Source organism: Neopelma chrysocephalum, unplaced genomic scaffold (assembly GCF_003984885.1).
Source record: "Neopelma chrysocephalum unplaced genomic scaffold, ASM398488v2 Primary Assembly neopelma1_63, whole genome shotgun sequence".
In the NCBI taxonomy this organism is placed as follows: Eukaryota; Metazoa; Chordata; class Aves; order Passeriformes; family Pipridae; genus Neopelma; species Neopelma chrysocephalum.
Genome location: NW_020897720.1, coordinates 5,561,677 through 5,575,589, shown reverse-complemented (window position 1 = coordinate 5,575,589; position 13,913 = coordinate 5,561,677). Strand labels below are relative to the sequence as shown.

Genomic DNA, 13,913 nt, shown 5'->3' with positions numbered 1-13,913 from the left:
TGACATTTCCTGGCAGACCCTGACCTGGGCACCCCCTGTTTCTATCACCCCTGTACCCCCCCAGGGCTCTGTGCCCACCGACCAGCATGGGAGCCCCAGATCTGTCTCCTCCGTACAGTCCCCCAGTGCCTACGCAGTCGTCTTGCTGTTGAGCTGTTGTCGCCTTCGGTTGTTAGCGCGACATGGGTGGAATATGAAATGTTGTTGCTGGGTGTGGGGTTGGTGTTTTTTCCTCCCCCTAAGCAAAACTGGGTTTGAGTAGAAGAAAAATGTTATGCTGACCTTGTCATCAGAAGAGATGGCTCTGTGGGTGACCCAGGGAAAACCCCACTCTCACCACCCATGGGCTTTGGGGAGATCCTCGACAGGTCCCACAGGGGTTTGCATCTGCAAAATGCCTTGAAAGCTCATTAATGAGTCCAGGCCCTCTCTGGATGTTTTGGCTAAATGAGCCTTGCAGAGGGGCACGAGCGAGTTGTCCAAACCTGTCACTCACATCAGCACAAAGCCTCTGTCACCTAAGGGCAGAATTGTTGGAGTAAGAAGTTGGGATGCCACGGCAGCTCCTGTGTATCTGACAGGAGTGGGGTTGCCCTTGGGAAGTAAATTCTCTCATGTCTGCACTGCCCCGACCTGCTTGAGAGTCCCTGGGGACATGGGTGAGTGCTGTGGAGACAGCCCTGACCCCCTCAGGGCTGCACATGGCCAGCCACCTGCCCCCACAGCCATGGTGGGGTGGGAAATTCCTCCCTGCCTTAGATTTTTCTTGCCCCATTTTTGGGCACGCGTGAGCCAAGGGCTGCAGCCCTGCTGGCGCTTTCTCTTGCCCTCGCTGCCATGCCGACTCTTTTTCTTGCCACTTCTCTTTGCAGCTGAAGAAGTTGCTCCTCTCTCCATCGCACGTGCCTCCGAGCTGTGAGGCTCAGCGGGATGGGAGCGCCCGGCGCCCGGGGACCCCAAAATCCCGACCAGCACGGCCCTGCACGAAGGTACTTCCTCATGGGCAGAGCTCGAACCCGTGCACTGCCCACCTCTTGGGAGCTCTCCTAAAGAAAGGCACTGAAGGATGGTGTCAGGGAGCATGGACAGCCTCTGAGCTGGGCAAGGGGCTGGGGACGGGCAGAGACCATCGCCTGTGGTGTAAAGTAAAATATTCACAGGTATTTTCCTCAGAAATGCCAAGGCAGTGGAAAGGATTCACAAACGTTTATTTTGGAGGCAAAGACACTGAAAACTTACAAAGAAAAACTCTACATCAGCAGTGAGAGCGCTGGGCCTGAGAAAGTAACTCCTCCGGATATTTTCCAGGTTTCTTATCTTCTCTGGCCTCCCTCTCCCAGCCTCGAGACAGGCACAGCCTGTAACATCCTGAGAGTTTATCTCTCCTTAGACCAGAGAGACACAGGAGGGACACAGGAGGGAAAGAAACACTTCCCCCATCCTTGAAAAAGTGTTTGTTCTTAGGCAGAAGGTCTCCTTAAGAAATAATTTAATTAAGCTTTAACCTTCCCGTTACAAATTCTTCCAAAAAGGGGATACCTATTCCTACATGTGGTGTTCCCATCCCTCTCTGCATTGGGCTGAGAAATGCCTTGATCTCATTTGGACCCCAGGTGGTTCAGCCTTTCCCAGCTTCCCTGGGTGCCCATTTGTGAAAGCCCCATGTGCTCCCGTGTCCCCCTCCCTGCTGACTCTCAGCCCAAGCCAGGGCCCATGAGCCAGGAGAGCTGCATGCCATGCTGCAGAGCCCACCCCTCACTTAAGCTGATGTGAAACCCAGCAGAAGTTGCCATCAAAGATTTTTCTACTCTGCTAATGGTTACTGTGCAGTGCATTAGGCCTGGCAAATTAGATTGCCTGGGAAGAGCAGCAGATCCCTCCCTGGAAGAAGGAGCATCGTTGTGTGCGGCGCTTGGGGCAGGGGGCTGACCTCCAGACAGGTTGGGGTGTTTCTAAGCCAGAACTGGGGAGTTTGAGGATGTGGGTTGGCTCTGTCAACGTGGAGGGCTTCTCCCCCCATGCCAGGTACTTGTGTCAGGTCATGGTGTGGGGCTTGGGGCTGATTTTCTCCTCTCTCTTCTCCAAAGGTGGAGGGTCCCCGGGACAGGAGGGCGAGTGTCCCGCAGGCACAGAGCCGCAGCTGCACTGAACTGCACAGGCACCTCACCTCCACCACCACCTGCTCCCAGACCAAAGCCCCCCAGGCACCCGAGGAGTGCCCCAGCGGTGGCCACCACCCGTCCCCGGGCGACTGCGCCCATCACGAGGACGACAGTGACTCCAGCGAGGACTCGCTGAGCTCCGGGGACTCGGTGACACCCCTCTCCTCAGCAGAGGATGGCTCCGGCAGCCAGTTGTCCTGCGAGGGGGAGATGCACTCCGTGGTGGAGCTCATCCGCTACATGCACACCTACTGCCTGCCGCCGCGGAAGCTGCCCACCCGTGACCCTGCCGACGCCAAGCCCCAGCCCTGCAGCAGCCCCTTCAAGAGAGCCAAACCAGACTGTCCCGCACAGCCGGGCCCCCCTGGCAGTGCCCAGAGCCGGCCAGGCTGTGCCTGGCAGGCAGCAGGGGGCTGCAAGAAGCCCGGAGCATCCTTCTCCATCCTGAAGGAGCTGCTGGCGCGGGACCTGCTGTGTGACGTGAGCAAGCCATACCGCCTGGGCAAGCCCGTGTACGCTGCCCTGGCACGGCCGCCCGGCTCCTGCTCCCCTGTGCCGCCAGCCCGGGAGGGGGAGGATGCCAATGGGACTTGCACCTCCAGGGTGAAAATGGCATCGGAAAAGGGTGAGCCACGGCAGAGCCCTGGAGCTGAGGCAGAGGCACTGCGGGAGCTGGGTGGCCATGAGGACAATGGTGGGAAGCAAGAGAGCACCTCAGGCACAGCCGTGGGGAAGGTGGCCCGCAAGCAGGACAACACTGTTTACGCTGTCCGCCGGTCCAAGAGACTCAACCCCGAGCTCGGGCACTGGCTATCCTTCCTTGATGAGCCACCCCCCGAGCCCTCTGTGTCCCTGGCCTGCAGAGAGGCTGCACCATGCCCGGTGCTGGAGGACTTCTCTGCCGAAGAGCCTGCAGCTGAAGTGGAGGTGGGGGGCACAGCACCATTGGCGGAGCCCCAGCCCCTCTCCCTGGGTTCCCCAGTGGATGGTGAGGTGGGAAACAGGGCTGAGAGCCGGCGCTGTGCCCTCCTGGAGCAAACAGGTGAGGGGTCCGCGGGCTGTCACTCTGCTCAGCCCTCCCTTGTGCGTCCGTGCTGCCTGTGCCATCCCTGCCGTGGCCAGGCGATACTGGCCAGCCGCTGGACACTCAGCTGGCAGTAAAGCTGTGAGCAGCCCCAAGCACAGCCCCGTCTGCTGGCTGGTTTGGGGTCCCATGCATGGGGAGCTGGGGGCCTGTTCTGATTTTGGGGTTCTGTTTCAATCCATGGGGGCCTTCTGCTCCCATTTCCCCATCCTTATATCGAGAGAAGCTGGTGTAGTGCTTACCCAGCAGGGACCAGGCTGCCCCATCCCTCCAGGTCCGTCTTGCCCATGGGCTCACACTGTGCCTGGGCTCTGGGGTTCATTATGAGCATGAGTGGCTCAGCCCCGGTAGTGTGAACCCTCTCCCTCATGGGTGCAAAGCCCCCAGTGCCCAGCTCTTGCCAGACCTCGGGCGCTGCAGGGAGTACAGCTCCACTGGTAACCGGTTTCTCTCCTGCCTTTCAGAAACACCCAGATGTCTCACGCTGTCCTTGGCACAAACGTAAGTGCACACGGGGTTGAACGAACTGTGCTGGGGCTGGAAACCACCTCGGTTTGTGTAGCTGGGCCAAGCCTCTGCTGCAAGCACGCAAAGCTGCTTTTGCAGAGGAGACTGAGCCACCCAGCTGGGCACAAGGCTGTGGGGAGCCACAGCCATCACTAGGGTGCAAGGAGCTGGGATAGCCCCAGGCTGAGGGCCGGGCATTTCTGTGTGTGCCCCACAGCGCTCGCTGGGACGGGGAGGGCACGCTGCTCAGCCCGCTGCCCTCACACCCCTCCGTCAGGCACTAGCCATAGTGGGAGGGCTCACTTGTAGGCAGCATTTTCTCAGCTTCCTTTCAGGTTTTGGGACTGCGGTTCACCTAAACACTTCCTCCCTCCTGATTTTCTGCTCTTCTCCAGTGACCCAGCCTTTGGGAAGAGAAACTTCGAACCAATGCTGACTGTGGAGCTGTGTGGGACAGCAGGTAGGACAGGCTTTTAAGTTTTGGGTTTTGCAAAATTCCTTCATGGGAGAGGGCAGATTTACCCTAAATTCAGTCTGGAGTCATCAGCTCCAGCCTACCCAGCCAAGGGAGCACATTCATCCTCTTCACACTGTGAACACGGGAGAGTCCCCTCCACATTCGAGCACCATGAGCACCTCAGGGGGATGTGTTTGGGGTGGTGGGAGCTGTTCAGAAGGCCCCTGGAGGAGCCAGGAGGGAAGGGAGAGTCCTCTGGTCCCTGCTGGGATCAGGCATCCTTCTTTTTCCCCAAGTGCCACTGGATGGATGAGGCCGTGGGGCTGAGCAGCCTCCTCCCCTGCAATACCTGGTGCAGCCCAGGCACTGGGGTGGGACAGGGCAGGATGGTGGGGGCAGAGCTGACTCCTGACCTTTGTTTGGGGGGGTCCAGGTCTCACACCACCCACCACTCCGCCATACAAGCCTGCTGAGGAGGACCTGTACAAGCCAGACATCCCCCAGGAGCCAGGGAAGGAGGACGGGATGGCCCCCAGCCCTGGGAGTGCAGGGGACGTGGCAGCCTCCAGGAAAGCCCCCAGGAAGCACCCCGAGAGGACAGAGCTCTTTGCCCACCTGAGCCGAGCTGCTGCCGCACGCCCCGCGCTCCCCGAGCAGCAGGGCCTGCTCAAGAGGCCCTTCTCCCGCTCCTTCGGGGACCACGACTACTGCCAGGTGCTCAAACCCGAGGCTGCCCTGCAGAGAAAGGTGCTCAAGTCGTGGGAGCCCACGAGCCAAGTGGAGACGGAGCACAAGAGGAGGGTTCCGGCTGCCCACTACCAGGGACTGGACCTGGGCAAGGAGGCGGGCGGCGAGATGCTGTGGAAGGATGGTGTCAAGCAGCTGAGAGACCAGGAGATCAGAGCCAGCTTAACAAAGCACTTTGGCTTCCTGGACAGTGCTCTCGATGACGAGGACATGGTCTTCTGCAAGACCCCCGAGTACGACACCGTCTTTGAAGACAGCTGCAGTGAGAGCGGCTCCCCCGTGGAGGAGGAGGATGAGGAGGAAGAGGAGGAGGAGGAGGAGCATGGCAACACCAAGCTGTGCCTGCGGAGAAACCCCCTTTCCAGGACCAGTTTGCATTACTGCTCTCGGAGCAGGTCCAGCTCGGGGTCTTCGTGCTGCCGGTCGCGATCACCTGCCAGCAGACGCACCTTCAGGTACGGGGGCACGGGGACCTTGGGATCATTCTTGCCTGCTGTGTTTTTCCATGGTGCAGGGTAGCCCCAGTCCTCTCTGCTCTGCTGGCCCAAGTAGTAAAGATGCTAATTAATGAAAGAAAAGCTGTAAAAATAATTGGTTCTACATCAGCCACTGCTGCAAACATCAGCCATGGCCAGAGGAAGCAGCAGCGGGGTGAAGCAGCCAAGGGCTTCCGTGGCTGGCAGGGCATGGGCAGGGACCTGAACCGGGCCTGGGAAGGGATGAGTGCCTGCTGGAGACACCCTCTGGCATCTATCAGAAAAAACTTTCCAGTGTCCTTTCTAGTGTTTCTAGACCCCCATCTCTCCTTGGCTGCCTGTGCTCTGGACTGTCCACCTGCTGCTGCAGCCACCACATGCCTCGGCTTATCACTGATGTTTGAAGCTTTCCCCACCAGCTCCCCCCATCCTGGGCTGATCTCCTCTCCCTCGCTTCCCAGGTGTGAGAACGGCGAGCAGTGTCAGGGCGGGAGCGGGCACCGGGGCCAGCTGGAGAAGAGACGGGAAAAGGCCATCGTAAGTGGGGGGACCCCACGCTGGGACAAAGCAATCCCCAGCACTCAGTTCATCTCCCGCTCCAGAAAAGCAGCAGTGGAGCCCATTAGCCCTGGCTTCAGCATCCCTTGGTGCGAGGCCAATGTTAAACAAGGACATGGGGGTGGAGGAGGGAGAGAAAAACCCAACCTGGAGCGGAAGCCACTAGCAATTGGCAACACATGGAGTCCTTGGCACAGAAATGCCCAGAGCATCCTACGCTGGTGCTTCAGCACACTTGGCATCGGCAGTTTGGGGGGTGAGCTGGGGAATCCCTGGAGCTGCTCAGCCGTTACAGATGTGGCCCCGCTGCATCCTCGTGCACCAGGAAACGAGCGTGTGCACACGGGTGGGAGCTGGGACAGGGGTGGGGATGTGGGAAAGTAACTTGCTGCTCTGTACTGTCGTGCACACACACAATGCACTCACACTCTTACAGTGCACACACTCACAGACACACACACAGTGCACACACACCCAGACACACACACACGCCACTTTGGCATTTTTCCCTGCAATACAATTGAATTTTGCCCGTAGCAATTCTTGGGAATATTTCCCACATCTTCAGGAGAAGCTGAAAGAGCTGCAAGAATGCAGCGGAATTTTAAAAGAGAAGAAGGGAGTGCGGCTGCTCCAGCCTGGCTATGGCTGTCCCTTGCAGCAGGGGTGTCCTGGGGATGACACCGTGAGGGGGCTGGAGTGGAAACAACCAGATCCTGGAGATGTCAGGCCATGCGCACAGCAGTGTATCCCAGTGCTGGCTTACAGGAGCTCCTCAGCAGTCCCACATTTCCAGTGCCCATCAGCATAGAGGTGTGAGGTCCTGGAGCTTGAAACCTTTCACTTGCTTTGCCAGGGGGAAGGCCGTGTTGTGTACATCAGAAACCTCTCCAGCAGCATGAGCTCCAGCGAACTGAAGAAACGCTTCGAGGTTTTTGGTGAAATCGTGGAGTGTCAGGTCCTGTCCAGGACTAACAGGTGGGTGGGCAGTGAGCTGTGGTCCAGGGCTCCAGCAGCTACAGGCAGCCCCTCTCCCCAGGCCCCATCAGCACTGCCAGGAGGTGCCACACCAACCCCCTGGGTCAGCTGAGCCCATGGTCTTGGTGCTTTTGGCAAGGAGATGAGGTGTGTCCACAGATCCAAGGGACAGGGAGGTCTGCTGGGATGGAGGGACAGCAGGATGGAGGGACAGGGGCACAGTGCTGGGCAGAACTGCGTCAGAAGGGCTGCGGGGCCCATCACATCCTGAATTCTTTCTCTGGTTGCTCAGGGGGGATAAATATGGCTTTATCACCTACCGGTATTCAGAGCATGCCGCCTTATCTCTGAAGAATGGCCCCTCGCTAAGGAAGAGGAATGAGCCTTCCTTCCAGCTCAGCTCTGGTGGCCTTGGGCGCTTCTTCTGGACCAGATATGCTGACTTGGGTAAGAAAACAGGAGTCTTATCAGCACAGAATGTAACAGCACTACTGAGCCCTGGTCACACAAGGATCCCAGACATGTTTACAGCCTGCAGGAAAAGCCCACTGGCTTTCCTGTGGCTCACATAGCTGTTCTTGGCTCAGTCAGGTGGCTTGGGAAACTGGGGAGAGAGAAGAGCAACTGGCATGAGGCCCCAGGGTGTGTTGGCTGCAAAATGCAGCATCACACCCCAGGGCTGCTGGGTCTCAGCTGACCACAGCCCATCTCTGCTGCGTTTCTGCACAGCCCTGGAGGCTTTCCAGCAGAAAACTCCCATCCCAGTTGTTAGGGAAGGCAGTCAGCAGCATTTCATTAGCCCAAGAGGTGATCTGCGTGGTTTGCTCACCACATTGCACATGCACTTTTGAGTCAAACTGATGGCACTGAAATGTGCTGTAGTCACATTAACCCTTTCAGTGCTGTCTGAGCTTTGGCAAGGCCAAAGCCACTGCTTTACTCAGTGACCATGTCTCCCAGGGTCTCACTGGACCCTGTCCCTCTGTGGGGTGTAGGGCTGCAGCCTGAGCTGAGGGGCAGAAGCCAAACCCTGTGCTAGTCCTACAAGAGAAATGTGTCCCAGGCTTCGCCCAGCACTCCTTGCTGTGGTCTTCAGGTGTTTCACCAACACTGCATGTTTATTTCCGTACCCTCTGTAGGGGCTGAAGGGTTCTAGGATTCCACTTCATGAGTGAGAGGCTGAGGCCCAGAAAATAAAGCCCCAAGTCTTACCTCCAGACACCCAGTCTGACACAAGCACTGACCAGTCTTTCATCACGTTGCAGTATCTCCTCTGCTCAGAGCAGCCATCCCTCTGACTTCAGTTGTGGGTTACAAATGCTTGTTACTCATCTAAATAAATCCCAGAGCCTCTCATTTTGGGCACAGAGAAGCTAGGAAGCAGACAGCACCCCATGATGAAGGTGTTGACTATGCAGTGCTGTAGGAAGGGAAGCTAGAGCTGCCCCTCAGCCTAGGAGAAGCCCCCTCAGTGCTCCTCACCTGCGATTTCTGCAGAGCCACCAGTCACCCCCTTCCTGCACAGCTTGGCTTGTTCCTAAAATCCTGCTTGTCCTAGTACAGGACACATGAGATGCAGACCCCACAGGCTGAGGTGGAATGCAACCATGCCATTCAAAAATATACTCTTAAAATGTTAAGCTGCTGTTAAATTAGGCATGTGCTGAATTCCCCAGGCTTTCCTGGGGCACTGTGTGTTCAGCTTCTGGCAGGGCCTGGGAGCAGGGCAGGCAGGCACTCCCCTCCCTGCAAGCTGTTTCAGCACCTGCAAATTTGGCTGCATCCGGCAGATTTTTGCACACCTGGAAAACGAGGCCCAGCTGGGCCCTGCTGCAGCCCCTCTGCCCACAGCTCTTTTCAACGGGGGAGAGACAGCACCATCCCAATCCCTTCTGCCATCACTGCTGCATCCAGGCTGGCTCCGTGGTAGCAGGGCAATGAGCAGTGCCCTGCTGTGCCTCAGTTTCCCTCCCAACCAGGCAGCGAGCATGCTGGTGCCCCACTTCCTGACCTGGCTGCCTTCTGTCCCTGCCATTCCCAGATTGCGGCACAGAGGAATCCTCTCCAGCTCCAGTGAAAAGCAAGTACGAGACCATGGATTTCGACAGCTTGCTGCAGGAGGCCCAGCTAAGCCTGCATCGGTAACAGCCTTAACCTTGGAGGAATACCTCAATACCTCAGTCAAGGCACTTCCAATATGTTTACGTTTTCAAAGAAATTATTCAGTCTATGGAAAGCGAGAGAGCGAGAGAGAGCGAGAGCACGCACGCGCGAGAGAGAGACTGCTGTCCCTTCTGATCGATGTTTACATTGAACAAAGCTGCTTCTGTCTGTGAGTCCCCATGGTGTTGATGTCTCACTGCCACACGTTAGTCCCTCCGCTTCTGACTGGTTGTTTTAGGGTGAGCCTAGGAGCCCCCCGGCCCCTCTCCCCCTCCCGGCCCTCCCCGTGCTCCCGCCGTGGAGTTGCAGCTGTGTTCACCATAACATTTTTTTGTCTGTAGTGTGTGATGATGAAATTGTTAATTGTGAATAGAATCAGGATTATAAACTAATTTTTAATAGAAGAAGAGAAAAAAAAGTATATACTTAAAAAAATGTATTTATGGCTCAGATGTACTGTAATTCAGATTTATTGTACTGCTTCCTTGATTTTTAACTATGCACTGTAATGAGGCACTTGCCACTCAGCAAATGGGGGGTCAGAGCAGAGTCCTGGAGCCGACATTCACCCGCCTCCCCCGCTGGCAAACCGGGGTGCTCGATGGTTGTGCTGGGGTCATCCACTTTGCTGTCAAAGCCATTCTTCTTGCTCACGTGGCCCGAGCTCCGCAGCAGCACCCAGATGCTGAGCTGGGTCTTGGTGCACAATGGAGCCAGGGCCAGGCAGCTTTGCAGGTGGGAAGGAGAGGGGTGGAAGAAGGATGCACTACTTCCAACCAGCACCGCTCCAGCCCTCTGCTGCCTTTGGAGCCAGGAGAGAGGGGTCGGGAGGCTGGAGCCAGCCAGGCTTGAATCCAGCGGGTCCTGCTGGCACAGCCTGAGGGATGGGTATCTCCAGGTCAGTATGAGGGATCTGGCTTCTCTCCAGCCCCTCGGATGGCTGGGAGACCGGCTGGGCCAAACGGTTTGCTCTGCACTCGCTTCCAGCCCCTGCAAAGCAAGCAGGGTGAGAAGACCCGTCTGTGACCCATCTGTGATCTCCGCTGGGCAGCCAGGTCAAAATCCAGAGAGGCGGAAGGGGGCACAGCATCTGCACCAAGCGTCTGCCCACCCAGCACCCTGCCCACCCTCTGCCCACTACCTGAAAAGCCATACACTTCCCAGCACCCACTCGGCACCCAGGATCCGTCCCCATGCCCGCCAGTGCCCCACGGCACGTTTGCCTGCTCTGCCTCTGGCCAGGGGCCCTCAGGACTGGATGTAAGGAATGCTCAAGCATGAAATTTGCTTGTGGACTTGCCCTCCATCTCTGGGTGAGGTGCAATGGGGAGAGAGCCCACCTCCAGCTGGAGCAAACCCCACCACCAGCTGGCCAGAGGCACTGTTTCCTGAGGGAGTGGGAATCTCGCTGCTCCTGAAGCTATTGCCATCGTCTCCTTTTATTTTTCCTCCCCAAAGACCACTAGGGATTCAGCCATCCTATGTAGATAGAATATTATAGCCTTAACTCTGCCAATAGATAGATTAGAATCTCCTGGGGTCTCCCCTCGACACGACTTAGGGGTTTTATTCTCATTTCCTTGGCATGGATATATTTTGTCTTGCAGGGAGAATGACCAAAACCTTTGAAATTGCACAAGGTGTGATGCCAAGAGCCTGAGCCCTGCCAGGATGGCCCCTGGCTCTGGGGCTGGGAGTGCAGCTGGTCTCTGGTGGGAGCAGGAATGCCGGCAGCGCTGACACCAGCACAGTTCCCTGGCTATTTCTTTCGGGAAAGCCGTGGTTCTGACAACAACCAGCCCGGCAGCGCGAGGGCCCAGAGGCCACCGCGGGGTCCCCAATCCACCACCAGTGACGATCACTGCCAGGGAACAGTCCTTGTGCCATTTCAGCCTCACAGCAAGGTTTGGTGTCTCTCCTGCCACAAAATCCCCCCACTTCTCATCCCACCTTAGTGAACACGAGCAGCTTTGGCCGAGACTGAGCATCTGCTATTGGCAATTGCCTCATTGTAGCTTTGCCTTTTTCTGTCCTAGTATTTCCTCACGATGATGATGTTTACATGTGATTGCTATAGAGCTTATGTAGAATGTATATAGCGACACATTTAGGGTGGGTAGTACTGTCCTGTGCTGTGCTGATGTTTTTCAGAAAACGATCAATCCAAAAAAAAAGCCAACAAAAAAAAACAAAAACAAAAACAAAATAGCTAAGTAAGTGGAATTCTTCCATCTCCCGATCAGCCAGGGGCACCCATGGCTGGGCCCCGCTGGGGATGCATCAAGCGTGGTGGAGGGGAAGGGTTAGTGCAGAGCTGGGGGGGCTCCAGCCCATTCCTGGAGGATCACTCAGTCGCTTCCCAAGCATTGGTTTTGGTGTATCCAGATAAAAAATTTCACATTGTTTTCCTGCAGCTGGGCACCCCAGGTTGGCCCACAGCCCCTGCCTGTGCCCAGCTGCTGGATCCTGAGAGCAGTGCTTGGGAAGGGGAGGGCTGGTCCTGCACAGAGCTGATCAGTACTGCAGCTGAAGGGTAGGAAGAAATGCAATAAGTGGTCTTCGAGGTGCCTGAAGCCTATAAGTGGGGTTGGGGTTTTTTTTCTTTGGGTTTTTACTTTTTTTTTCATTAAATTGGGATGGTTTGTTTTCCCTCCTCCCCAAGAAATTTTTACCATATCTTATGCACTATGCTTAGAGCCCCATGGGCTGTGTGCTGCCTGTCCTGGGGACGTGTGCTGCCTGCCCTGGTGGCTTCCTCCAAATTTTAGGATTGGGTGAGAGTGGAGAGAGCAGCTTTTCTGGGTTTAGAGACCCTCATGAAGGGTTTGTGGTAAAAAGTAAGTTTCCACTTGATTTTTTCTTGGGGGGGTGGTTCTTTTTACTATAAAGGTGTCTTTAACTCACAGGGCTCAAGTCTGCACAGGGGCAGGAAGGTGAGCTTGGGCACAGGGGCAGGTGAGAGCTCACTCCCTTAGCAGCCTGTGACTGTTTTGGATGCTGACAGGGAAGTGGGGCAGGAGCAAAGCAATGCCTGGGCACTGTGGGGGGGGAGGCAGACGGTGCTACCAGGCAAGCCAGGGGCACACAATTTTGCAGGAGCTGCCAGGGAGTGGGGATCCCCCTCTCTCCAAGGATTGCCTTTATGTCCCACCCAGCCTGTGGCATCGATGTGGGTGCCCCAGGGCGGGTGCAGCTCGGAGCTGGGCACCCCAAAAAGGGAACCCTAACACCCCAGCCCCTTCGAGGGGGCTGTGGGACAGGTAGGAATGCAACTTCAAAGAGAAACTGGGAGCAGAAGGGTTTACTTTGGTAGGCAATAAGTCAGGAGGAGATTTATTTTTTTAAAAATATGTAATTATAGAATGTCCCCCAGTCACTTCCTGCGGGTGCTGTGGGGAAATGCTGAATGTGAAGAGTTTTGTGATAAAATGCCCCTTTGCTTGTTTTGCACAGGTTTGCCCCAGAAAAGCTCGTTGTTCAGGGTGGGATACTGGATTTCTGGCTGGAATCCAGTGGGTCCCTGAGGCTCCGCAGGAAGGAGCAAATGTTTCTGAGTGTGTGGGCTGAATGCAGAGGACAATCCCAGGTTTTAGATTCGATGCTGCCCCAAAGAAAATGTTTATCCTGATTCCTCAGCGCAGCTGGCTGGGCTGCACATCTTGAATGAAGCAGCAGCTCAGTCACCATGTTACAGTCCTGTCTGATTTCAGCTCTGGTCCATGCAAAGGAGTATTGCAATTGCAGATCAACACGGTTTTATCCTTTCTTTTTGTTTTTTTTTCCTTCTTCCTGGAGGTATGCTGAATCCTAAGATACATCGGTGTTCAACCTGACACCCTTTCTGTTCTAAGCATTGTAGTCCATCCCCGACAATCTCAAGCAATATAGAGCCAAATGCAGCCTTGGGGTTTCATTCCTCTTCCCTCACCCTCCCTGGGGTCAGGGGCAGCAGCAGCTTGGCTGCAACACAGAGTCGGGGAGGGAGTGTGTGTATGCATGCGAGAAACAGAGAGAACAGTTAAATTGATGCATTTCTTGAGAAAGGTGTAAGAATTTCACGTAAAAAGGGGCACATCTGCTTTGTTATTTATGAAAAAAAAAAGCTAAATTCTGTCTTTTTCTTCTTTTTTTTCTTTTTTTAAGTAAAAGGACACTGCTCATAATTATTAGGGGCCAATTCTGCCTCCCTTGCTCATGCTGAGTAAGTACTACTTAACTGCAATTTCCTACTTGCAGAGTAAGTGAAAGTAGCAGAATTGATCCCACTGTGATAAAGAATCAAGTTTTTAGTATGTTTTTTTTTCAATTGGTAGTGGTTTTTTTATATTTCACTTAATTTTTTCCCCAGTTCCTTTCTGTTGTGTCCTTATTTATGTAATATACTTTAACCTTAAAAGATGGCATGGATTCTTATGCCTTTCCTTTATTATTATTGTTATTATTTTTAAAAAAAAGAGATTTATTTCTAGTGTGATTTAACTGTCTACCTTCTAAAATGAGAGAACGTTTTCTTGTATTTTTACATTGTCAGATTCTATAGTTTCATAGATAATTTAACCAAATCGCTCAATGTATTCTCTATATCTATCCAGTGGGTATAAAAGTTCTATTTTAAATTGTGTAAATACTTCAGAACTGGCTTCTTTTTCCAGACTCCCCTGCCGTGGAGTTAATTGTTTACATCAAAAAGACTGTAGAATCTCTACGCTCATGTACTGTAAATAGTGAAGTGATCTGCCTATAAATAAACGATAACATATATACTATAAAGTGGGAAAAAA

The 13,913-nt window shown here is 54.7% G+C and overlaps 1 protein-coding gene across 1 annotated transcript in view; it reads left to right on the top strand.

The window, feature by feature from the left end:
• PPARGC1B (PPARG coactivator 1 beta) overlaps positions 1-13,913 on the top strand; it is a 50,382-nt gene extending 36,469 nt beyond the window's left edge. The window contains exons 4-12 of the mRNA XM_027682695.1: positions 873-989; positions 2,088-3,204; positions 3,711-3,747; positions 4,149-4,213; positions 4,644-5,412; positions 5,895-5,970; positions 6,848-6,969; positions 7,262-7,416; positions 9,011-13,913. Coding sequence (XP_027538496.1) covers positions 873-989; positions 2,088-3,204; positions 3,711-3,747; positions 4,149-4,213; positions 4,644-5,412; positions 5,895-5,970; positions 6,848-6,969; positions 7,262-7,416; positions 9,011-9,114 — 2,562 coding nt within the window. The 3' untranslated portion in view covers positions 9,115-13,913. The remainder of the gene's footprint in view (positions 1-872; positions 990-2,087; positions 3,205-3,710; positions 3,748-4,148; positions 4,214-4,643; positions 5,413-5,894; positions 5,971-6,847; positions 6,970-7,261; positions 7,417-9,010) is intronic.